The sequence below is a fragment of the Helicoverpa armigera genome, chromosome 17 (assembly GCF_030705265.1).
Source record: "Helicoverpa armigera isolate CAAS_96S chromosome 17, ASM3070526v1, whole genome shotgun sequence".
In the NCBI taxonomy this organism is placed as follows: domain Eukaryota; kingdom Metazoa; phylum Arthropoda; class Insecta; order Lepidoptera; family Noctuidae; genus Helicoverpa; species Helicoverpa armigera.
In genome coordinates this window covers 10,253,550-10,280,186 of record NC_087136.1, presented here as the reverse complement: position 1 = coordinate 10,280,186, position 26,637 = coordinate 10,253,550, and the positions used below count along the sequence as shown (strand labels likewise).

General features: G+C 36.5%; 2 protein-coding genes across 2 annotated transcripts in view; one reads left to right on the top strand and one right to left on the bottom strand.

Annotated features, from left to right (window-relative positions):
• The window catches only part of LOC110379085 (ras-specific guanine nucleotide-releasing factor 1), a 36,504-nt gene extending 31,374 nt beyond the window's left edge, over positions 1 to 5,130 (top strand). The window contains exons 19-27 of the mRNA XM_064038978.1: positions 2,404 to 2,553; positions 2,939 to 3,137; positions 3,374 to 3,471; positions 3,543 to 3,676; positions 3,986 to 4,134; positions 4,213 to 4,292; positions 4,380 to 4,497; positions 4,577 to 4,645; positions 4,891 to 5,130. Coding sequence (XP_063895048.1) covers positions 2,404 to 2,553; positions 2,939 to 3,137; positions 3,374 to 3,471; positions 3,543 to 3,676; positions 3,986 to 4,134; positions 4,213 to 4,292; positions 4,380 to 4,497; positions 4,577 to 4,645; positions 4,891 to 5,025 — 1,132 coding nt within the window. The 3' untranslated portion in view covers positions 5,026 to 5,130. The remainder of the gene's footprint in view (positions 1 to 2,403; positions 2,554 to 2,938; positions 3,138 to 3,373; positions 3,472 to 3,542; positions 3,677 to 3,985; positions 4,135 to 4,212; positions 4,293 to 4,379; positions 4,498 to 4,576; positions 4,646 to 4,890) is intronic.
• Positions 5,131 to 15,845: 10,715 nt separating this feature from the next.
• On the bottom strand, positions 15,846 to 19,168 carry LOC110379072 (monocarboxylate transporter 14). The gene is made up of 5 exons (XM_064038819.1): positions 17,979 to 19,168; positions 17,257 to 17,814; positions 16,953 to 17,168; positions 16,459 to 16,744; positions 15,846 to 16,059 (listed from the first exon to the last, which is right to left on the bottom strand). Exons 1-5 carry the CDS (start codon positions 19,080 to 19,082, stop codon positions 15,875 to 15,877), a joined length of 2,349 nt encoding a protein of 782 aa, XP_063894889.1. The 5' UTR covers positions 19,083 to 19,168; the 3' UTR covers positions 15,846 to 15,874.
• Between the last annotated feature and the right edge of the window lie 7,469 nt (positions 19,169 to 26,637).

Genomic DNA, 26,637 nt, shown 5'->3' with positions numbered 1-26,637 from the left:
AAAATTAAAAAAAAATCCTAGAACGACTCGTCTCTTTATTTGCTATTATTATTTACGTATATACCTTTTTTTTTGGCAGGGGGGAAATCCTCATGGACTTCCCTCCACCTGGGGTCGGTGGAGGGGGTGTGCCAAACTCTTACCGGCTAAAAACCCACCCAGTGTTGCCTTCAATTACCTATTGTCGAGGGCACGGGTATCGCCAAAGCATTCTTCCGCACCCCCGACAGGTATTGACCCCCCAGATGTTCAAAGGCGGGCCCCGTCACCCTCTGTGGCCGTCATCCAGCGGCCACAGCAAACTCCACTAAGAGATGCGCGCGCAACACAACGCCACCGTCTCGAGGCCTGTTTCTGATCGGACGACAGACGCCCCTAGTCTGTCGCCCGCAGGCCGCGCCCTGTGGTGGCCGGAGATTAGTCATTCTGCGACGTCCTCCACGTCTGCTGCGGGCGGGGAGAGAGGAAGCAGCTTCTCTCTCCCTTTCCGCCGCCTCCTTTCAAACCATCACATCCTCACAAAAGGATGCGACGGCGTTCCATCCATCTTCGCTGCCGACCATGCAGGACACGACAGCCGGCAGCGAAAGACTTCCCGCAGCGTCTACTGCTGCCGCTAGGTCACGGCGCTGCGTTGCCCCAGATGCCACAGTGGTGGCATTCGGGCGTGGGCTCCCGACCGATGCGACACAGGAACTTTCCGAAACACCCATGTCCGGTAAGGACCTGTGTCAGCCGGAAGCTGAGGGCGCCGTGGCGTCCCTCCAGCCACTCCTTCAGTATGGGCCTTACCGCCGCGAGAGCGGCGTGCCATGCCGTGGGTCGCGCAAGTCGCTGCTCCCATTCCGCAATGAGGTCTTGGCGGAGCTCTGAACTGCGCAACTCAACTTGCCGAGGCACGAGGCGCTCAGCCCGCCCCACCGCTTCCTCGTGCCATGTATAGAGTGACGCGAGGGCTGTCGGTCTCGATCCGGCTAGGAGGCATGCAGCTTCGAAGGAGATCGTGCGGTATCCTCTTATAACCCTGATGGCCATCGCTCGCTGTGGTCTTCGCAGCACTGGAAGGTTGCGGGCCGTCAGGGTGCTCGCCCACACTGGCGCGGCGTAAAGCGCCATCGCCCGCACGACCCCCATATAGAGCCTCCGGCAGGAGGTATTGGGTCACCTGAGGTTGGGCAACAAGCGTGAGAGCGCTAAAGCTGCGACCAACAACCGAGGAGCGAGCCGCTGGAAGTGTGGCCCGAAGTCCCAACGACTTTCGAGAACGAGTCCCAGGTATTTCATTGTCGGCTCCACAGCGATGGTAACCCCTCCCACCACGATACTGGACCCCGGAGGTGGCTTCTTCCTTGGCCCATGGAAGCAAAGGGCCTCGGATTTGTGCAAGGCCACTTCGAGGCCAAGACCTACCCACGACCTGCGCGACACTGGCTGTGGCCCGAATGGCCGCCTGCCGGTACGTCTACCCATGTGCTGTGACTAGCGTGTCGTCAGCGTAGCATATCACGCTGACGCCGTGGAAAAGCGCATCGCGCAGGACCCAATCGTAGCCAATGTTCCACAGGAGAGGGCCAAGAAGAGATGTTCTGACGAACCCATCCTTCTCGATCCAGGTACACGACAGCTCTTTCGGATAAATAGGCCCCGATTATGCGACGGAGGTACCCTGGCACTCCATGATAACGGAGCGCCTCCTTTATGATATTCCAGGGCAGGGTGTTGAACGCGTTAGCGATGTCATGCGACACCGCCGAAACCAGCTCGCCCCGGTCGACTGCTTCCTCCGCCAGGACCGCCAGGACCCTCACGCGTATGCGTGGAGGAAGCAGTATAGCGTCAACTGTTGAACGCCCTTTACGGAAACCATACTGGTTGTCCTCCAGATCCGAATCAGCTCATAATTTAAAGGTTTTAAATTCACCATACTTACGTTAAATCGAACTTGTTAATCCTATTCATTTCTGTAGGTTTCAACACTCAAATTACCCACGTAAACCATAATTTTAGGATTTTTGGCACCGTTGCACTTGTAAAAAGACGTCAACTTCGCGCGCGAAATGCAACTAACGCGGAACGACGAATATGAATTTAGGCACAAGTCGACTTATCTCATTATACCTAATTTTATAAGTAAAGGATCACGTATGCAATAAGAAGATAACTAGACAAAACTCCTTTTTACTTTTTAGGTTTTGCTATTTATGACTAGACTCGTATTTTTTATTGGAGATTCACGAAATAAAATACATTATATTGAATTATCTCCTTTTTACCATGATAGTTCGTAAAATTTTGTACCTAACTGTGTAATTAACTCATTTTTCACAATTTCTGACTCATCCCCTTTTGCCTTAACACCACAGATATTATGCTCTGTATTTTCATCAATGTTGATAAATTTAGGAGCAGTACATCTACTGCGGCAGTAGCGTTTGCAGTAGCCACTTCAGCTTCATCCAATCCAAGATCGCCACCACCGAATTCACCACCAGCCACTAGAAGAGATTCTGTTATATCTACTGCTGCTACCATGAGAGTGCTCAATGTTCTAAGGTCGGTATTTTTTTTTACCTAGCATTAATACGTACCTAGTTGATGTAAAATTATAAATAAATAATTCTTTAAACTAACTTTATTCTAACACCTATGGATTAGGATATTACTTTGTGTAAAAATTAAGGTACCTACATAAGTGGTAGTAAAAATTCGTTGTTAAACCCTGATTTCCAAACTAGGAAGATCTGTATGTGGGAAGTCAGTGTTCGATCGAATTGATAAAATGTTGTTTTGGAAACAGAATAGTGCTACTTTCTTATTTAACATAAAAATCTTCTTTCACTCATCTAATCTAGCTTTTGGTAACCGAGGGTCAAAAATTATAAATCAACGGAAAGCTGCACTATTGTTAACTCTAAGATTTCCAATGATGACGTTACAGACATTGGATATCCAAGCACTCTCACGACTTCTGGTCTGATGAGCGTCTCCGAGGCCTCACGATGGACTTCCTCAAGGAGATCGAGGGCAGTCCAGGGTTGTTGCCAGCTGAACATAAGGCTGCAGCACAACTGCTGCGTCTATTGGAGCGAGCACCTGATAGAAATGTTGACTTGAAGACACTGTTCATTCCACCTCATGTAAGAATCCTTAAGTTTAAATATTATCTGGTGTACCTTTACCTATATTCGAGTTATTTTCTTCTAAATAAGTGTAACTTTTATTTATTCAGTAAACAAATATAACATATATTTACATAAATGAACACCTAAAAATAAATATTTTTTTTCTAAATTGATGGTATATTGTGGTTATATATCATACCACCATATGTGTATACCTGTAGTTTTGAAATCATGGGATTGGAATTTTCCAGGTGCCAACCAAAGAAAGCGTTGAAACACTATCTGCCTTAGAAATCGCAGAGCAAATGACTTACTTGGACTATCAAATCTTTAGTTCAATTAACAGCGAGTAAGTATGAGTCTCAATTGAATCTATCTCCAATATTTAAAGATGCTTTATAGATATACTTTATCTTTCAGGGAGTTCTTAGGACAAGCTTGGACGAAGGCAGATAAAGCTGAGAGAGCACCTCATATTCTCATGATGACTGCGCACTTTAATCACATCTCCAACTTGGTGATATCTGAGATCCTGAAGAAGTACACATTAGCTGGTATGTATGATAATGTACATTTGAGGTGTTTTTTCGTAAAAGGGATTCCATAAAAGTGCAAAAACACATGTTTTTCCAACTCCATTCAACAAAAAGGAGCTTTGTTCATGTTTCTTCAAAACTGTTTAGTTTATGATACTTGAACAGAGTATGTAGCTTATGTAGGGCATTTCTTAAAAATATATAAACCACAAACAATTCTGCTCATAAAATTCTTCATAATTGATACTTAAGAGTCTTGAAACATAGTTTTATGTCTTCTTGAGAACTATAATGAAAAAGGTATATCATCTAAATAACCATTTCCAGGTCGCGTAGCCGCAATAGAGAAATGGGCAGCAGTCGCCGACATCGCCCGTTGTCTGCATAACTTCAACGGAGTACTGCAAGTTTGCGCCGCATTGTCTAACACATCCGTATACAGACTCAAGAAGACCTGGGAGAAAGTCTCAAAAACTGTGAGTTTCATACTAAAGGTGATAAAGATATTAATATAGGTTAAGATGTTGATGTTAATGGTAATGGTAATGTTACAGAGTAAGCAGACCATAGAACGAATGCAGACGATAATATCGTCGGAATGCAGATTCAGGATTTTGAGGGATGCTTTGCACAGGTAACAATTTCCCTGTATTATGGTTTTTACCATTTACTTTAATAGAACAACAGCTTTTGAAATTAAGGATAATGTTATATTCCCCAGGTGTGATCCACCTTGCATTCCATACTTGGGTATGTATCTGTCAGATTTGTCGTTCATAGAAGAAGGGACGACTAACTACACGCCCGATGGCCTTCTCAATTTCTCTAAGATGAGAATGGTAAGCACAAATGTATATAATAATGCGGACTTTGGGTATTGCATTGGATTTTATTTGTAAGTTTAATACGGTGTTGCAGATAGCGCACGTGATCCGTGAAATAAGGAATTTCCAGCAAACCCCATACAAAATTGATCATATACCAAAAGTAAGTACAGTACTTGGCTTATGAAGCACTTAAATTTTCATAGTAATTTTAAGTATTTTATTTTTTCATATTATTAGAGTTAGTAAAGCAGGAGCTACTCAAGGGTACACTTTAGGTTCATCCACATTTATCATGTTTTTCAAGCGGATCCGCAATCCATTGAAGAGTCATTGCTAAACTAAATTGATTTGTATTTTGGGGTATTGTAATGTAAATAACGAAAACTTAACTATATTCTACCACAGGTCTGCGAATTCCTCCTGGACAAGACTCTAGTTATCCCCGAAGAACGTCAGTACACTCTCTCCCTGGAGCTAGAACCCCGTGTAGCCCGGGGCTCGGGCGCGGGATTACCGAGCGGGGCGTCCCCGGGCTCCTAGCGGCGGCGCCGCGCCTCCCTGGCCGCGCTCGCGCCGCTCCGGAGCGACCGCTAAGCCACGGGGACGCATGCTTGCTTAAACACTTCCGCGCTAACATTGTGTTGATATCAGACGCTACATTTTTCCTTAATTCGTCATCTTTTATTTCATTAAAATTAGAATCTTGAGCTTAACGGAGGGAATTAAATGAACATGAGCTGAAAAATCTTTGCAGTCGGGTGAAAGAAAAGTTAATAATATGGATAGAAAAGAGACTGTTCCCTCGGATTCAGGATATTTTGAGGTGTTCCACAGGAACAGCCACCTAAGCAGCTGACCTGCTAGTGATCCGTTAATTTTTTTGTCATTCGAGCTAAGTTTGAAGACGGAATGAAAGATGACGCATTCGTTTGAGTGAAGCGTCTGATATCAGCTTTACACTTCTCCAAAAATTTGATGTCGTCACGAAACATTGCAAGAGCCATGGCATATAAACCAATTCCATAAGGAGTTATGGTCACATGCGCAGACTTTTGCTCAAGTTTCGCAACGACATCGAGTTTTCCGAGAAATGTACTTTGTTAACTTCTGTAGCTTCGTCTACTCATTTGCGAGGACTATTGACTTTATTAGCTTTAAGTTTGTGTGTTAGTGATTTGCAAAGACAATTATTATCAGTAACTTTAAGTTACGGTGATTTGCGAGAACGGTTCTTAATAGCATCTATATCTTTATCATTAAGTTTGTGTGCTGGTAATTTGCAATGACAATTCTTAGTGCGTTTTGTAGCTTTAACTTACTTTCTAGTAGTGATTTGCAAAGACAATGCTTATTGACTTTCTTTGATTTAGTTATGTGATAATTTTCCATGACTTTGTTAACATAGAGCCATGGACTGAAGAATGCGAGATTTTTTGTAGTTTCATTAATGTACATAATTATGTTACGAGTGCTAATTTATTTCTTTATTATTATTGATAGTTTAACAGGTGGATTTGACCAACATTTTAGCTCTATCTTATGAGCTTTCCTGAAATGGTTCCCAAAATGTAAAATGTTGGTCAAAACTGCTTACTTTTAGTAGGACTAGCTATGTTAGCTTCTTAATAAATTGTATGATATACCTACTTAAGTTATGCGTTTTGAAACTTGGTTTCTAGCTTTGTAACAGTAAAACCTAATTGAACTATCTGCTTCCGCAATTGCTTTGACAGGGGCTTAAAAGTAGATGAAACTAGACAAGGTCATGAGCAAAAGTTCATGATCTGCAATCCAGAAAATACACTTCAAGAAATTACCGAAGGAAAGGAGTAAGACAAAACAATAAAGTAAAAAGATATTCTACTATTTAATCTTTATGAAAAACAAGCTCCTGTAGATTGAATGGAAAAAATGAAAGATGCCTACATGGTTCTCTATTTTTGTATGATCTTCGTTGTTTGTCAATTAGGTATTAAAGATAAGCAAAAACATATCAATGAGAACATCTGATTGAATTCAATCTATATAGAATTACTTGAAATGCCATGTAAAGAAAAGGGATATGATAGATACCTGGAATTAATTCCTTGATATTGCAAATACTTGACGTACTTGAAAATAGCTTTACAAATCGAGTCAAAGATTTATAATTAAATGAATGGTGAGAAAAAAATCTCTAAGAAAAACACATTATTATTATTATAAAACAAAACTTTAAAAATTATTGTTAAAAATAATAACAATATAAACGAGAGCTTTTGTAAATAGTCTTCTTATACACGATAAGGTTAATAACAAAAGTCTTAATGAAATAAGCTTATACTAAGATCGGTGTTTCCCTGTCGATGTCCCTAAATGTAAATCCTTTAATGGCCGTTAGTAAAATGTGTGGAATGAACATATTAAATCCAAAAAATAATTCGGCAATTATGTAAAAGTTAATACTTACCAAAATAATAACCCTAATACTTCCGATTGAGAGCTATATTATTATGGATCGTTATAAAGGAAAGATCAAAAACAGGGTAACTTTTAAAAATAAGTCCCAGTATGCTGTTTGGCCTAAAACTGTAACAGAATATGAAACATCTTGGGAAAGTTTTAAAAAATCATAGAAAAAATCGATTCAAATGCGAGTCGCAAGCTTATCGACAAAAAATAACGGCACTCTTTTGCAAATGCCGAAAACCTATCCAGATACTAAATTAAAGGTATAAAACTATCAATTTATTTCCATACATATCCTTACTCTAATACTGAGTGACTGGTATTGCTTATTTATAAAATAAAGAAATTTTATCAAAAAATGTGATTAAGGTGTGAGATTAGGCGAAAGCGTCTTATATTGTGAAGCATATGAAACAGTATGAAAGCGGTTGTTACATGTTACTTATGGTTGTTATTGTCATTTCGACTGCTTATACACGATCGTCTTAAATATTTCCCCTGTTATTCTACCGTGCTTGTTAGTTATAATGTATGTAAGATCTAAGGTGTACCCCAAGGGTCCATCCTTGGTCCCATTTTATCTTTACTGTAGGAAATATGGAGTGTCATACAAATGAATGTAACTATACCGAATGGGGTTTGATTTCTTAAATAATTATTATCAGAATGGTCAATTCTGTAATTATAGTAAAGAATCTAAAAAATATTACGACTTTAAAGATGAAGGCAAATTCTACTTGATGTGTAGTGGTGAATAAAGAAATGATATTTTAAAGTACTCCTGAGTATTAAAATACATGTTTAGTACAAGAATATTATTTTCGTCAGTATTATCATTATCTATAGTTGTTATAGGTACTAATTTGTTGTAAACATGTCCTTTCCTCGAGTTTAGAGAATGATGAAATTCTTCATGATGTCTGACGTAACTAAAGGTGATTTCAAGTGAGAGTACTGTCTGTAAGTCTTTTCTACGTCCTTTTCTATGTCATTTAATGTTAGTGTTATAATAGATTTTAACGTATTGTATTGTGTAGTCGAGATGTGATCATTGTCGTCTACAGGCATTGTTCCCTTCTCAGACAATGCGCTCTTCACAATTGTAAGAATGCTACTTTAAGATACATCGCAAATTATATCTTAAAGTCTCATAGTATTCGCTTGATTGTGGCAAAGTTAGATTAATTTATATGTACCTATAGTATAAGTACTGTTATTATTATTACAAAAAGTATAAAATTATTGGCTGTTTTAAATAGGTATTCGAAATTATTAAAATTAATATTTTGGTGATTTTCCACTTACCTTTATATGCACAATTTTAAAAGTATTATCACTAAAGGCTGTCGCAATTATCTTATTTAAAGTAAGATTTGAATCATGACTTTGTAGATAAGAAATTAGTTTATTTGTTTAGTTCTCTTGTCTTCCCTTGTTAATTGTTTTGTTGTCTATTCTTAATTTAAGTAGAATAGTAGCCCTAAGATTGAAATATTTATCAGCGACTGTATTCAATTACGATAAATAATTTTCTATACAAGCAGTAAAAATATTTACTGTAATTTAATTAAGTCTGCTGCAAAAAATGTGTACCTACTTATGAAATTTCAACATGACTACGCTTCGATTTTAATCTCTTATGAAATATCCAATAAGGATTTTTAATGAATACGTAATTATAAAAAAAGTATATTTTAAAAAAGTAATCTTCGGATCTACCTCTTCAATAAATGTTCTAAATATTACAAAAAAATATCTTATTTAATATCGAGATTATATTTAAAAGTTAAGCGTTGTAATTTTATGGCTCAGATTCTAATATTTATTTAATTATGATATGGGAAAATAATTTTGTGAATATTTGTGCTGAGTGGTGATTTTTGCTGGGTTTAGTAAATCTGGTACAAAGACGCACATATCATGAAAATTGCCTAAACCAGAAAGCCAGGTGAAATCACTAGTCAGTAATATCTGTGTAAATTATGCAATGTTAGATTTATATTATTGCATTGTAGGTGCTTACAGAGTAATTGTATGATTTATTGAAGATGCCTGTATTTTTTCTAATGTAAAGTAATTTTAAGAGGTTTTATTTGTTTCTTGAAGACCTTCTTCTTATTAGACTTGTCGCGAGAAAATCTAAGTATCTGTGTTGCCTCTTTTGGACAAGATGTGCCTATTTCTACAATCATGAAGGCTATTATAGTACAAACGTAATCAGTAACGTATGGGAATGATATGATCATATGATTTTTCTAGTTATTAGATATTACGATTGCAGAAAAACATGTTGGCAGACGGGGCTAGACTCTCTTAATCATCAGAAAGCTATAACATGACACAATTGATGAAGAGTGAGAAATGTATGCTACAGACTCTATGACTAATAAAAAATATAAGTGAATAAAAATTCAAAGAAAACTATTTATCACTTGCATACAACACGTAAAACAATGCATAGGAATGCATTCATTTTGGCGTTGCTCCAACAGCTAATTTTAGTATTGCAATCACTTGTGGCAATAAAATTGTAAATGCTATTGATGAATATTGACGGTAAGCTGATGTATGATGGATAGAAAGTCAGTTCTAAATGACTTGGTTTGATCTCGCGACGGGTCTTGATGATTTGGTCAATGTTGTGGAGATGGCAGATATTCTGAGGAAAGTTTTCAAAAGACTTTGAGTGCTTATAACGAATCAATGAGAAAGAAATTTAAAAAAATAATCCATTTGTGTTGTCGTCTGTTCTATAGTAAAATGTATCATTGTCTCAGTTTATGGAAGTTAAGCTTTGAGAGCTGTAAAAATCACATTCTCTCGAGCTGCTATTCTCCACAACATTGGATCTCTTTTTTATTTTTCCTATCTAAACTATTTAGTTTTATTTCTCCATTTAGTTTCATATCGAATGTAATAATTATTTATAAATTAGGACAATATAAACTAAGTACAGAAATAGTAACAGAATATATTAATATATCTACTTTAAATTATGTGAATCGTGGTAAAGAAATTGATGTTTTAAATCCACTGTCATAGATTCTGCCAAAAGGGGGTCATCCGGTTTTATCATACTTAAATAATAAATAACATAAGGATGGTGATATACAATCATTGGCTGTTTACTTTCAGAAAGTTTCAGAGGTTTTAAGGCACGTGATGTTTTATTTCACGAAAGCGGGTTAGTTATGCTTGTGTGTGTAAATTGTACATGCATATTCCTTTTATAACTCGACGGATAAGCCATTACTGAGCTTGTTCATGCTAAGATAAGTGTATGCTCATTTGCACCTACAAATATGCCTTATCTGCTTTCGACAGATAAAATATCTAAACACGATTTGTCTTTCATTTTATCATCAAGTTTATGGTTTACAATTATAATCATTTATGATAAATTCAGAAAAAACTATGTATTTTGTGTCGTTGAACTTGTTTCTATTATCAGTATCAACCAATGATTGGACATTGTCTAGTAATATCAATTATGTCAAAAGGCACCGATATAGGTACAACATACAAATATAATATTATGGATAAATATGTGTTAGCTTCTAGTTTAAGCAAACTCTCTATACCTACTTACTGCATTTCATATAACAAATGACAATCAAGACAAAATAAATACCTATTACTCCTTCATAAATATGAACTCTCATCACGGTATTGGAACAAATCCTTATTTTCTATGATTCATAACTGTCTTATGTTATATGAAATAGAGTATTTCTAAAATCTAAAATAAGGTTCTGCCTGTGACAAAATCATGAAGTATGTTTGATATTCTTTCTCGTTGTCAGCTTCATATACTACTGTCTATAGCAGAGAAATTACAAATTGTATTGACTCAAGAACTACTAACTAAGATATTCTTAATTATCTGGATTTGGCTGTGAATAAACCATTGGTAATAAATGTTATAAATAGCTCGTTAATAAATTCTATGTGTAAAGTAATATCCTGGTGGCCCCTAATCAAGAAAGTTATTTATGTAGACAAAACTATAGATGAGGTCGCTCAGTGATAATTCAATGGAGAAAGAAAGGTTGAAAACAAATATAACAATGATAAAAGAAAGAAAGAAAATATACAAGAACGTCTATACTTACATTATAAAGAGATACTTAAAGTGGGTTTGTAAGTTTATGACGCTGTAGGTGATAATATCTGGTTCTACGGAACCAATTTACGTTATTTTATCAATTAAAAATTGCGTTATTTGGCAGTGACACAAGCTATATTTTCTATAAGCACGCGAAGTATTTCCTTCAGGACGCAGTCAAAACATCTAGTTTCAGACATCATGCGGTAAGAACTGAAATAGATAAACCTAAACTAACAATAGTCGTAATTCCAAAGCAAATAGTAATAAAATGAGTATATCGCATACACGTCTGCGTCAGACAGATCCAGTTAATCAAAATGCCAGACAAATGCCGGCTGCACAATCAAAGATTAACGTAAAGCCAAGAATAGATACTCAAGTGGAAACCCCGAATGCAATGATTCAAACTGTCGAAGGAATAGCAAATGTGAAAGTTCTTATGTATGTTATTCAACCCAAGCACCTATGCTTTTACGAGGATTACTAATTCATAAAAGAGTTAATTGTAGTTAAGCATAGTGATTAGCTGAAAGTTAGCCATTATGTTTGGAATAGCTTCCGAGAGCGGTTTCACTGGTGTCCCGTAGACATCTCTGCGCACCCGGTTTTAAAAGTAGAAAAGTATGTTCCTGAATTTAGAACATCCAAACAAACGCTTTAAAATTTATAAAAGCAGCCTTATTTTAAATAACCATTTCTAATTTGATTTATTCAGAAGCTAAATCTCTTCGTCCATATCTACCTTCACACGTAACACTTGTTGTATTATGTTTTACTTTTATATTTACATCTAGAGGTATAACAGTGTTAACTACAGCTGTGATGTCATCCACATGTTTATTGATCTTTCCTGTATGTACATAAACTCCGGCTGGCGGATACACTGAATTAACCACTTTCAGTTATATCATGTGAATGCGTTTATTTGGATTATTATCCAGACTTAAATATCATCCTTAGTAATATTTTAAATGTGAAAGTAACTGTTTCGCAACCCCTGAACCTTTTAGCATATGACCTTCATGGGCTACATTTTATCTGGTAGCAGTGAAGCAGTTCTCTCAGGGATCGCGTGGAACCGCGGGGAATAGCTAAGGAATAGATAATTCTCTTCAGAGCCTATGATCTTCTACCGGCAAGTAAGAAAGATAGCCGACCTTAGGGTCAATAACCGACCATGGCATTAAAACTAATGATGATTGGAAAGCATTTGAGCCTAAAATAACTGTTTCCTTAGCTCTGCGGTGCAGGTGTGCTTGGAAATAACAATAAATGACGATTTTTATTATCCTGTCTACCGCTAGACTAATTTGCCTAGTTTTAGAAAAAAATATTTTTTATCTCAAAGACATAATAGGTACATATAACGCAAGTAATAGGAAAAGACATGGAATAACAAAATAGACCATAGAGGTTGTAGCGGATTTTAAATTACCGACCTACGGGTGCCTACAGGGCATAAATGATATGTGGTATGGTGACATGTAAATTATATTTTTTCTATGATCTACGAATGTATTTTCATAATCCTGAATAGATTTATCACTGAGCGACTTCAAAAAATATTACCTAACTATATCTGTGGACTAAATGTATTTACATGTAAAATTATATGTTTAGATACAGCTCATACAAAATGATAGATTATGTTTGTATCTCTTTACTGTAGACTCTGGTTATACTTCAAGTCAGTGCATTGAGGCGGTAAACTGGTTGACAGATTTTCGACTTTATTCCTAAATTATAATGTTCAATTTCGATTGAGAATAATTTACAGATTGGAGTAGCTTGATGGGCTGGCACTGTACCTAATAATAAAGGTAGTCCTAGTTATATAAATTCATGAGTTTCTAAAGGGCATTAAACAGTAAAACAACAGTCAATAATTGAACCTATAAAGCAAGTTATTTTTAAACCCACAACTGAGATAGTAACATGCAATCGAGATGGGCCATCAATCAAATGCGGTGAACCGGAATGCAGGACCAGTTTGTTACCAAGATCAAAATTCCGAGACGAAACGCTTGATAGAAACTTTAGGACCGATTCATTACATTGTTATTTAAGACATCATCAATATAGTATTTTTTTCTCACTTGGTGCTCGGTTACTTCTTCAGCTACTTAACTTCCAAAGACCGGGGAAAGGCACTTGGGTACAGTAGCTTTTTTAAATCCGGGCAACCCTTGGTAAAATTGGTTATCAGACATTCTAGCTTCTGATAGCCCGTAACGACTGGCAAAGATGTTCAAATAGCAGCACCCACAAATTCTACGTGCTTTCCGAAACACGGAATACTAAAACCTCCCATTATTATTTCATCTACATACTTATCCGTAAAAGCATTCAAAAACAGACATAGTCTAAGTAATCGAAGTGTACGTAATTCATACATTAAGTATGAGCATGTCATTGTGTCTGTCCGTATTGTGTTGCCATGCAAATGAATTGGTTATCTCTTACAAAAATGTATGTTCAACGACCTTGACTGTGAGTCATCCATTGAAAAAATGCTGAATTGGTAAATTAGTGTATTATTACTCAAAAGTTATTTGAATTGGTAAATTAGTTAGACAGCTAAAGTTATTTGATCATCATCTATGATTAAATTATTATTTTAGCATTATTTTCGTTAAAGTACTTATCCGCACACTGCAAACTTTTAGTCGGCCAATAGTTTGTTTGGGCTCATAAATCAGTATGAAGATGAATATTAGTACTTAAGCACATTACAAAGATCAGGTATTTAGCCAGTATCAGATCGACTGAAAACTTTGATTGGAATAAAGACTGGTATCTCTCCTTAATTAGGGTGTCTAAAAAAATGCATGTTAGGCGCTCCAAAGAATTTCGAAGGCGTTAGACGAAAAGTTTACGGTATTAGTCAAAGGGAGAACGAAGTGTGCTTTCTCATTCATCCATAGGTACCTTTCACAACTTACGTTTATTTAATACATGTTATGTTTTTTGTAACTATTAATAGAACTTTCTTCGATGGTATGATAGAATTTGGATTTAAATGTGTGAAAATTTGGCTCAAACACATTTAAATCTGAATCACTTTAATATGTCTTAATATGGCCCTAGTTAGTTCTCCAAAAAATGGTTATTGATAAAGACATTTTGGGAATTTTACTCATTCAAGGGCTAAATTTTGAAGCTCTCATCATCCTCCTGTCCTTATCCCAATTTTATTTGCGGTCGGTGCATGTTTTCTCCTTCCATACTTTTCTATTCATACTATATTCGGACCTTAACAGACTATAATTTGTTTTGGCATAAGTTTTACAACCGGCCATAATTTTGAAAAATTTTGAAGCGCTAATACTTTTAAATGGACGCTTAGAAGTGCTTAAATGGTCCTGGTGGAGGTACAGTTATTTTAGAAGTATTTAACACTGACCTATTATTGTCCATGACACCGCCCAATGTATCTGACTTGTAGTATTAATTCTGTTGTTAGTTAACCTGACTTCAATTGTTGTTTCCTTCACAATAAAGTTGTTATTGTAAAGTTTCTACACGAGTCTCTATTTATTATTATCCTCCTTTTCGATTGTATCCTTATAAAATACAAGGCAAATCCTGAATGATTAAAATAGCTAGCAAACTGCGTGATTACTTACAGGAAGATGGTAGTAACGTACGCACTAGAAATAAGTATGGATAACTACCGCTATAAAATTCTTGCTTGCAATTATAATAAGTCTATTACCAGATAATTGGTCTGTGAGAATATTAATTAATAATCCTAAACAAATTAATTAAAATATCCATACCTCCTCGAAATAAAGTTTGTGGCTTAGTAACAACTGTCATCTGTGTCTAATCTCGGCGAAACTGAACTAGCCGATTCTATTTAACTGAATTGGGTTCTTTCACTCTAAGTAAAATGTTGCATCTAATTGAATGGTAGCCAACCTACTTGATGCATATGGCAAATCCAATATAATGATGTCACCTAGATCACGATTTGATCTCATTGTAAGACACACACTTATGCACAGAGAAGAATTACTATCACACAGGAAACTATGAATCATTAAATTAATGAGTAACGATAAAATTTCTGCACGAGTTACACACGATAGTAATAATTTACTTTAGCATAGCTTTTATAATAATTAAGTAGGTATTCCTCCATAAACTGTTGGCTCCTTATCAAGCCTGATAATGTCGTATATTTTATTTTAATGTGTACGCACGCTAGCAAAATTGATAAGTTTTTTGCATTCAAATATATCGTGGCATTAGAAAACATAGTGATAAACACGTGAGGATGAGGTCATTATTGGTCTGAATGTCATCCGAATTTTACTAGAATTGGGTAAATGTGTTAAAGCAATTATATTTGTCACGCCTGATACAATATGTGACATTGTACCTACTAAATTAAGCAGCGGTGTCAATGAGCTTGAACAAGGTCATATTTGTGGACCGTTATAAGTCTTTGAAATGCTGCTAAGTGATTTTGACACACAAACAATAGGCAAAGAAATAAGCCTGATATCTATCGGAACTTTGGACACAGATTAGTAAATAGTTACTACTTTGGGGGCCTATATGGTTGCTCTATACTCTATACGGCCATATAATCTTTATTAATAATTTTATACTTCTTTAAATCAGTGCCCAAATTATTAGGATTATGAGAATTTAACAAATGTCCTATCGTAACCTCCCCATGTCCAGCAAAAGAAAATCTGAAAAATTGAGAGATAATCCCAGCTTGCATTAAACTTCTACTGATACAAAACCGAATAATCAAAATAATTAGAAGGAAGTAACAGAAACCACACCAGAACATTTAAAATCATTTATTACGCATAGTCATCACACATCGGTAGGACCATTCTCAGTTCTAGCTTCTTCTGCCTCCTTCATCAGAGGCGACGACCCACACAGACGCAAGTCCTTCGTGTACGCGATCACACCCACACATAGACCAGAGATGACTAGCCATATTCCGCCCATGTAGAACGTCAGGTCCCAGGACCCGGTGAGATCGTACAGCATACCTGGGGATGAAGAGGCTTCATTAAATCATCTGAGATTGAAGTACCCAAGTATTTTTATATTCGAGAATATTTTCGACAATAACTCTTTACAGGATAATTAATTTGATTTGATGATCTCAATATAGGTAGGTTAGTACTCGAGGCTATTTTCTGGAACGTCATCAAAATACAGCCTCCAAAACGCTCACTTACTATGTGTTTTTACTGGGAAGAAGAATTGCCGAAACAAAATCGCCAGCTACAAAGGTCTAAGCGCATTATCAAAAACAGTATTGTTTTTAAGTTGGCCTTTTCAAATTAAACCTCTCGATTCCTGGACCTCAATTAATTAATGGTCATATAAGAACTTATGGAAACTTAACGAATAAAATGACTAACCTACTTAATCAAAATGCTTACCTCCAATAGGTGGTCCAACAAGATGCCCAATACCCTGACTCAACAGGATCAGTCCATACGCCACAGTAAAATGATCAATAGGCATCAACTCCATCAAAATGGTAGGAGTATACGAGTAGGAACTGGCGAAGGAAAGACCGAAGACTGCTGAGATGACTGCCAAGACCCAGTAGTTGGTGATGAAGAAGGGGTACACAGCCACTGACGCGCCGCAGATGATGAGACAAACGGCGTATGTTTTGGTCACGTTCACCCATGGTTGGTCTCCTGCCCAACCGAGAGCTACCTAGAAACGAGAAAATGGAAATTAAAATCAGTCACTGATACGCCGACCAATTTTTGTAATCTTTTTAATGCCAAAGTTATTACTAACACTTAAATAAATTGAATATTTCGTACAGTAATTTGGTAATTTTACAGACTGCCTATAAAATAATCATTTGATGATTAATGTAACATATTAGATAAAAAGGCAGAGCAAATAAAACACTTACAATTCCAATACTGCTAGCGACTCCAATAATGGCGATCATCATCGGCCCACCTTCCACGTTCATTTCATTCATATAAGAATTGAGAAAGAAGTAAGGCACGATGAACCACACGGAGAGAATCAGGGAAGATAAGTTAAACATCAAGAAATGGAACTCCGTGAACATTTTGAAGTCAAACATGGATTTCATAGTTTGACCGAAGCGGTGATACCATCTCTGCAAAAAGAAAAATAAATACATAATATATCATCTAACTCAGAACTGATGAAAATGTAGCTAGAGTCAAGAAAGTCTAAGAACTTACCATTTCATCATCAGATTCAGAGTAAAGAGACCATGAAGAGTTTCTGTACATGTCAGGTAATGATGAAGCTCTTAGCTTATACCTTGTTATCGACATCATAGCACCTCGATGCATCATCGTATTCCTATACAACGGCACATCCCTCAAGTAGTGATGATCTGTAATCGATATCTGCCGGAACCAACTCGGCTGCAACTGTTGTTGCTGTTGCGGAGTCTTTGAATCTTTTTGAGTAACTTTCTGTTTTGTTGAATTGATGTTTGTATTTGATTTCCCTGTTTCGGTCTTCACTGGCTCATTTTTGTTTGTATTCGATTTTCCTGTTTCAGTCTTCGCAGGTTCATTTTCAGTTTTCTTAGCATCTCCTTCAGCTCCATCTTTAGGTTTCTTTGCTTTTATTTCTACGGGTAACTTTGCGGGTTCCCGAACGTCTTCTGGATTCTCAACATTCAAGTTGACTTCTGAATGTCTCCGTGTAATGACGTCAGGGTAGTTTTGTAGTATGATGTTATACAGTCGTTTGTTTTTCATCAACTTTTCTATTACTTCTGTTGGAACCTGCAATAACGATAAAACATTTAAGAGAATATTCGGAGATGTGCCTGTAACTAAAAAAGTAGGGGAAAAATATATTTTAAACGTGTTACTATATCGTCGTGTCGCTATTTGTTGTCTCAACCTTATAACATAGGGACAAAGTTCTCTGTTTCATAATGACTTACTTTTTCATTCTGTTGTACAAATGTCGGTAAATGAATAGCTGAATGCATTCTTCTCTTGTCTCTCGCTTGTTCTGCATTCGCTTGTGTCGTCGCTTCTAATTCTTCTGCTTCAGCAATGCTTGTTGCTAGCGTCGCTAAAATATATTCGGGACTCTTCCCACTTTCAAGTAAAGTCTTCAACTCTTCTGAGTCTAAGTATGCCGATTCTCCACCAATGGATCTTGATCCAGTGGAACCTGCACTGGACGATCGCCTAGACCTAGCCTTCGAAAGCTTTCGCTCTCGCTTCTGCTTAATTTCTAACCACTCTGGATTCTTCATTAAAGCACCGCATACACACATATTAAGTAAAGTACCAGCTAATAAAACAATTGTATTTCTCCAATCGTATATTTCTAAGAAATAATGAGTCATTGGTGAATAAATAAGCGTACCAAAACCTATGCCGCAAGAAGCTAGAGATACAGCTAAATTTCTTCTCTTATCAAACCAAAATGCTACCGAAACTACAGCAGTCACGTATAAAATACCCATAGCTAACCCGCTAATGAATCCAAAAGTCAGACATAACATTTCTACTGAATTACTAATAGCAGCTAATAGGAATCCAATAGTAGATAGCACTCCGGCAATCATTGTCATAATTCGGCATCCGTATCGATCTACTAACGCGCTCATAATCGGCCCGGCTAATAGTGGAGTAGCTATAAAAAGACTTCCAATCAATGATGTTTTTGATTGCGTAGTTTCGAAATATGAAGTGAACTCTTCATGTAGCAGACCGAAGGAGAATGCCAGGCCGTCGGCACATGCTGACACAAGGAACGCTGCGGCTACGACTACCCAGCCCCAGCCTCCATCAGGTATGGGAGGTAGTTCAGCATTATTGCTATCATCTGAACATATACTATCATTATCATCTAGTCCTGCGAACTTGACCCTCTCGACAGGTGACTCTGAGCCCTCCCTTGTATACTGGGCGATTATATCCTTATCTTCTGACTTAATAGAGTTAATTGTGTTTATATCTGTATTGTTAAGGATGTTTGTATGTCCATTGTTTGATTCTTCTTTAGATTTCTCGACTTCCTTTGTTTCAACCATTGTTTCTGTTGATTACATAACGTTGATTTTATTTGTAGATTTTGATGTTTTGGAAATAAAAAATTAACAATTATCATTTTGCGTTTACAATTCAATGTTTTCAAATTCTTTAAAATGTATTGACTTAGAGACAATTAATTTATCTGTTACGGAATGTTTCTAATTGCGTTCTCTGTTTGATAAAGACTCACACATATTGTTGATAATTAGGTAGGTTATTATTATCTAAGATCTGAATAAAATCCTCGTGGATCGACAACAATGAACGAACCTTGGCATAATCACGGCGTTTACTAGTAAGATTAGTAATTGTGGCGTGAGATCATCGCTGCATTCACGCCTTACATATGCGCCTACTATAGGATGTTGAGGTCCACAGGTGGCCTGCGTTTGCTACCGAAATAGAGAATTACGTATGTATGTTTACCTACTTATGTATGTTTGCGTAATATCACGTTTTATGAGTATGGATTGATTGTGGATACTTATTGTTAAATTCCATCAAGCAGAGGGCAGTCTATCAAAGTAAAGTATTGCTGCAAAAATATGTCTAGGGTTTTCTTTGAAGGCTTAGCGCAAATCGATATCGTTATCAATAGATTATTTTAAAGAATATACTGAAATTTGACGCTAGTAGGTTACAGTAGTTGTGTAACGATACAGCTACAGAACTTAATTGTATCAATAAAATAAATCAAATCTGTCTCTCACTTTGCTGAGATTACAAACTTGGCGATGGTCATTCTGGGACCTAATATGGATAGTCAAGTGTTCATACCTTTATACTTAGAACTAATATGGCACCTGTTGACCACCACACAAGTATGTTATCTATCACAACAATAGTATTGAACAATAAGATCATTACAGTCTAAGCAAGAATAACAGAGTTTAAAGGTAGCAAACATCTGTTACTCTTTGCTATTGTCGATAGAGCAATTTCGGGAACGGTCATACCATAACATCTGGCCTTCCCAAAACTATTGAATATTCACAAGATTTTTATTTTGTTTTAGGGCTCCGTTATGAGTCATTTTGGGTTTGGTAATGTCTGTTCACACCCCTTTTATGTCAAGCGTGACGATTCTACTGCGTAAGTTTAGTGTGTTCCTTGTTTTCAAGAGCTGGGTTAAAGAGTCAGTCAGCCTAATACAACTCATTAACAGCAACAACATTGATGTTACGATATTTTCAACCAGCTGGCTGCATAAACTTTAGAAAGGTCAACTTATCATGAATGGTGGCTGATCACTAAATCTTATAATGACGTTTAGCTAAAAACTTATAGGTACATTTGAATGACTAAGACCTGCAAACAAAACAGGTGGGAACAATTTGCATGCTATAATGACATGTTTATTAGAAAACCCTTTATTTGAAAGAAGTGTGCAAATCTGACTCGCACGTGCCCAGTTTTTTGTTAGTTTTTTTCCCAGTTGGTGTGAAGTTGAGGATGTTTTCATAAAAGAAACAAGTGATGTAATTATGACGACTACACAAATTGATTATAGATTAATTTTATGTGATTATCATACACGTGTGTATAGATAAGTATTATCACAAAAAAATATAATCGATTCGGAAAACGTGCTTATACTTAAATGTATATCAAAACAAACACGTTTTTAAAACTGTATAGGTATCTAGATGTCTACGGTGTTCAAGGTTAGGCACCAATGTTACTGAATAGACTTTAATTAAATATTCGGTTCACAGATCCTGAGAAAGGACCTATGCAGTTTACAGAGTTCTTATACGGGTGCATGGAGTCGTTCCTTCCGGACGTACGTAAATCTAACTACCGAATTTAGCTCAGTAAGTTACTTGACCCTCAGTTCAGTAAGTATTTCGGAAAAAATGGTTCAGTCATGATAATGCATACGGGCCAATTCCGAGGTCCAAACCCCGTCATCAGGCCGAAGGGTTCATCTCGCCCGCCGGCCAGATTTGACGAGGTAGTTGGCGCCTAACCCAGAAAGGATATACGGATCGAATTCGGGTCCTAGTCATCGTCCTGACGAAGTTTACAAAGGCGTTGTAAGTTATTTTTAATCCAAGAGCTCTGACCCACAAGAAGCATTCAGCAACCTCGTGCAAGGGTCATACTTTTCTATAAAATAAATAATCTTTTTCTTTGTGCTAATAGTAACTTTCAAACATAACAACAGTTCCCAAAATAAAAACTGCAACTACCGCAAACCGTCTCAGTTAAGGTCCAATAAGTCTAAACACACAAGTAGACTACGTAACACTTGAAGGCCAATCATGAAGTTTTGTTGATCGTTCATTTCAACGTGATAATGAACATATACATACGCCGAAGTAACCCAGGTGTTGTATGTTATCATATTTCATAATTTTGTTTAGATGATAGATATATTGAGAAACACGTTTTTCTTAGAATAGTGTTAGTATTGCTTTTGTTTGAATTAGTTTCCAGATTTTGCTGCTTCTCAGTTTTGGTTTTGGAACCATGATTTTGAGGATGATCAACAATTAATTTACTTTTGAGAATATCGTAAATTCTAATTTCTAAACCCTCAACTGTGCCAGAATATTTTTCAGCACGTTTACGCAAATTCAGTCATTATCTACTTTAAACAACTGCATCCCAGAAAGACAATATTTGTGGGTGCAACGGGAGATAGTCAGATTTTACTCAAATATCTTTGTTCATCTTGGAGCCCCTTCATGTTCTAGATTTGTTAATTCGAGCCCTTTATGTACCGCCGCGGTAACTCTTTCGAACAATCCAGACATTTGCGTCCGTTTACTATCACAATGAGTCTATGTTTATAAATAGCATTTACTCATACATTAGAGGTAGACAGAGATTGATCTCAAATGAAGCTGTGGACACATTAACTCATTAGCTGATAAAGTCAGGGGTGTTTGAACTTTGCGGAGAAATTATCAAACAGCTTTCATTTTGCTGCATTATGCTGAGATAAGAGAATTTAGTCTCGTACTAAAATCATTAGTAAGTAATATTAGAAATGCGAATGTAACTTTCTCTGTCTCTCTGTCTGTCTATCGGGCATTCCTGCAAAAACTAAAGAACTATTTAAAATGAAGGTTTAAATATTCAGCTTTTCTCCCTCGTCAATGCATACTACCTCACCACCGTGTCTCTGAGAATAGTTTGCGTTTGAAATGGCTGCCAGGACACGAGGAAAGTCGTAGTAATATTTTGTAAACATGTGTATGTAGGTAGGTACCTATACCTACATACGGTATTACTCATACCCTATAGAATCTAGGCACATAGGTACATGATGGTAACCGGCGCCAAGCATGTAGACAGTGTGTGATTACGACAAATATTTGAACTTCGTGTTTTTTGACGTAGGTACCACGATTTTTGTGTTATCAAATCCGATAATGTGTTGTATGTAGACATGTCTGGGTGGGTCATTAACTCTTTTGTATACTTTTATAACTAGTCCATTCCCGCGGTTTCGCTCGTGTCCGTAACTCATAGTACGCTTAGTAAAACTTGAGCAGAAATAAATACCTTCACTTATGCCCTAGCTAGAATTTTTCAAATCAGTGCAGTAGATCCAAAGATTACTTCCTACAACACCACAAACTGACAGACACACAAACCTTTCATAATAAGTTGAGTATAGATGTGACTAATGTCTAGGGACTACCTACGTAATTTAGGTCATGAATTTTGATTTTTATCAAGGTTGTTTGCCCCACATAATTTGCTTGGTAACTAATCTTAAGTAATGTTCTACCATATAGGTACTTTTTTTTTATCCTTTCGACATGCCATCACGTAGCTTTGTAGCTTCACGTAGGTATCTGCAATTGTATCCTTGATAAACCTTCTGTATAGAATAGGTAATGACTTGAGAAAGTAGCCAAGTAAAAGTAGTTTCCGATATAACCTTCGTATTAGATTCCTTTTCTTTTTTGGCCAACTAGAAATACAAGTTAGGTGTGCATAACTGCATACCAGATGCAAGTTGCACTTTGTACAAGAACGGGTACCGGGAAGGAACTTGAGATTAGGAGACTGCAAAAACTAGCTCACACGCGACGATCCATACGTAAGTGTATTATTTTAAACAACCCTTATTCTAGCATTTATGCTTCAGTAGCGATTTATTTCAGGAATTATATAGTAGCTACCTAGCATTAGTAAGTGTTTGGAGCCGCCCACCAACGGCTTTATTCTTTATTTTTTATTCCACCAGGGGTTAACCCGCTTCCTAAGGGAACTACTCCCTGCACTCGGATAAAAAGCCTACTACGTTATTTTCATAATAGGCTACATTACTGACAAGTGTCATTAAAATCCATCCAGTAGTTTTTCGTGAAAGAAGAACAATCAACCTTAAGTAGGATTGCTGGGACGTTAATCACGGGTTCGTTTTCCGATTCCGTGCATGTGCAACAAAGTTTGCTTGTTATAGGTACATACATGTATGTATAATATAACAAACCACCCTATAATTTCCACGAGATCTACTTAGTATTGTGAAAATAACATTAAAATCTGCTCCGTAGTTTTTGAGTTTATCGCTCCCAAACGGACGCAATGTAGGCCGTTGTGTGATAATGTAGGTACTTAACTTTAATTCGGTTGTAATATGTGTGTGTTACCTACTTATCGTATTTTAGATACTACACTAAGTAGCTAAGCAATAAAAAAAGTAAAGATAAAAATGAAACGGGTTGAGTGCGAATACGGTACAAATAACTTTTCATTATCAAATTACCTATATTTAACACACAACAAAAAATTACAAAAAAAATCTTTGGTATGTTTTAAGTCATAAAAATAGTTCAAGCATACGATTGTCTATTTACATATTTTGGTGTTAATTAATTACTCAGTTCAAGTTTGGGTTAAGTAATTAAAATTGCAATCTTTAATTAAGCGTTATCTTGGCACTTAAAAATACTTAGTTCTCAAAAAAACTCGATATCAAGTATAGGGACATAGTTAAATAATAGTTTTACTTTATTCTTATCAACCAGAGAACCCAATTTTAATTAGAAACATTCCTAACACACGATGTTCTAAACTTAACCGGCGCCCATAAATTAACCTCCAAAAAACTTAAACAGACTTACTTTTTATTAGTAAAATTAGATAAATCCGATAATTTTCACATAACACTCACTGTTTACACTTTAACTAGTTGATTACACTAGATTATAGATATCGTAGAATTATAATTAATTAATAACTACTAAAGAATTTAGCCACACGACATGCCGGCATCGTGGTCAACGCCACACTGATGGTAAAATTCGAATTTCGAACGCTCAATCAAACACGAATGATAGCAATGTTTAAATTCTGATAAATCAATAAAATTTATCTAAAATAAACAAATTATAGGCTTCTGACACCTGATAACATGCTATGTTAGATTATTATATAACAATTTGGTACTATTAATTTAATTCAGAGAGTAATTTACTTAATGTATAATTGTGAAAACCTCGTGATATTTCGTGGTAGATACGAGGGTCAAACTGAAAGTTCTTAGAAAATCAGAAACTGGTTACATTAGCCAGTTATTCGTTTTATTATATGTTTTATTGTAGTGTTAGTACGTCGAACACAGCATTTGAGTCACCTCCGTTAAATCTTTTAATCATTTTACGGCACCAATCCACACTATGGAGTTTTTGAGCCTCAGTCAAATTATGAGGTATCCACCAGGCGCAAAGCTTCCTGACCGCTTAATGTTCGTGGAGGATTTTGTGCACTTGACTCATAACAATGCCTAAGCTTGTCCGAATCTGCTGATAGGTCACTCTTCTGTCAGTCTCTATCATACGCCGCACAACACAGATGTTATCTTCAGTCGTCGCCGTAGAAGGCCGTCCCTCAGGTAAATCATCAGTGAGATTAGTGCGACCACGTTTAAACTCATTAAACCAGTTGTAAACAGTCGCACGAGATGGGGCTTCATCGTGAAAGGCCAATCGTAGTCTATCATAACTTTCTTGTTGACTTAAATGACATCGAAAGTCATAAAAAATCATTGCACGAAAATTTTCTCGTGTTAAATTCATGTTGACGTGACACAGACAATTTTCAATTTGCCGCCAAATCGTAAAACAAATGACAAATGAATTAAATATATACTCAGTAATATTGGTAAAGAGTTCTATTTTCGAATTTTAGAATTATTTTTTTATTATTTTGTTTATAAGTGGCCAGTTCTAAAAACTTTCAGTGTGACCCTCGTATAGAACCTTCATGCATGGATTACCGTGATAATGACAGCACTATGCTATGGTAGGTATGTCACGGATATATCAACATGTCAAAAGCCCGACCCGGGTATCGAACCTGAGTTCTCCGCATTAGCGCTACACCTAAGTGTTATTGTGGAGAAACTATGACTTAAAGACGATAAGTGAAGAACTTTCCCTTAAACTCATTTTTCTAAATGTCGAATTTTCTCTTGTTTGTTTATTGATTTCCCACCTTGCTTTGATAGATAATAAAATAAGGCTTACGTAGGTACCTTTTTCCAATTGGTTAAAATACTTGATCATTTATAGTCGTCCTTGGTGTCCATCAAGCAAGCCATTAAGGGTAGGCCTGTCCTTCATGATAATTTCTTTACGAATTAAATCATTATTTCATAGAGTAGGTACCTAATATAATGGTTATGATGACATGACCTAGCTTTGTTACGAGGTCATATCAGACGGATGACACTAATATTATATGAACGTGGAGAATGACATTTTTATACATTTTTACGCAAAAATTAAGTACTTTATAAGTAAACTTTATTGTTTACATGATTGTAGTTTATATTAATATCAGCATTCGGCAACCAGGTTCATGCGGATAAGAAGTAGATAGCCATCCATGGTCTTCCTTAATCCCGCACTGTTTATTTTGAAATCTAGTAGTTCTGGAGATTGAATCAAACGGCATTAGACAAACTCTTCAGCTATTAACTTTCGCTAAAGACAGCGGACATTAAAAATTAGTAGATTACTAGGAACTTTTTATCTGTGTGCAAAATCGAATTCCCTCGGGACGCGAGCAACAGTTAATGGGATTTAAGTACTGTAATGCGTTTTAATTAATCTCGTGTGGTGTTCTAGATTAACACAGCTATGGGAACGGAGAGGACATAGCGCCGCCATGACAATTTGGTAATTAGCCAATGTTAACGCGGATTAATTATTCATTAATTTTAGTTAATACGTACGTACTGAAAGTTTACTTGTTTCGTAACACTTTAATTGTTTATGTTTACTGGGTAGTTAGCAAGGTATTCGTCTATGTTTTTCTGTATGCTTGCTGGATTTATTTCAATTGACAAAAGTCTGTCTACCTCCATTGTCTAGTCTAAGTAGGTGAAATCACCTTTCAATGGACTGCCTGATACTTACCGATTATTGCCGATTAGGTAATACCGATACCGACTGATTATTTTGGGAATATACAGAGAGATGGATAGGAAGTTTCCATAACCAAACGAGCCCAAACTAGGACTACCTTAAATACCTAGCCATTACTTACTAAAATAATATAGGTATCAGTATACAAGTTTATAGGGAA

What these genes read in the sequence shown, in the direction of transcription:
- LOC110379072 (XM_064038819.1), bottom strand. Translation starts at nt 19,082, where the DNA reads ATGGTTGAAACAAAGGAAGTCGAGAAATCTAAAGAAGAATCAAACAAT. An exon ending in CTGAATCTGATGATGAAATG is followed by an intron (nt 17,169 to 17,256) that starts GTAAGTTCTTAG and finishes TTCTTTTTGCAG; the next exon opens with AGATGGTATCACCGCTTCGG. An exon ending in TGTTGGACCACCTATTGGAG is followed by an intron (nt 16,060 to 16,458) that starts GTAAGCATTTTG and finishes CTTCATCCCCAG; the next exon opens with GTATGCTGTACGATCTCACC.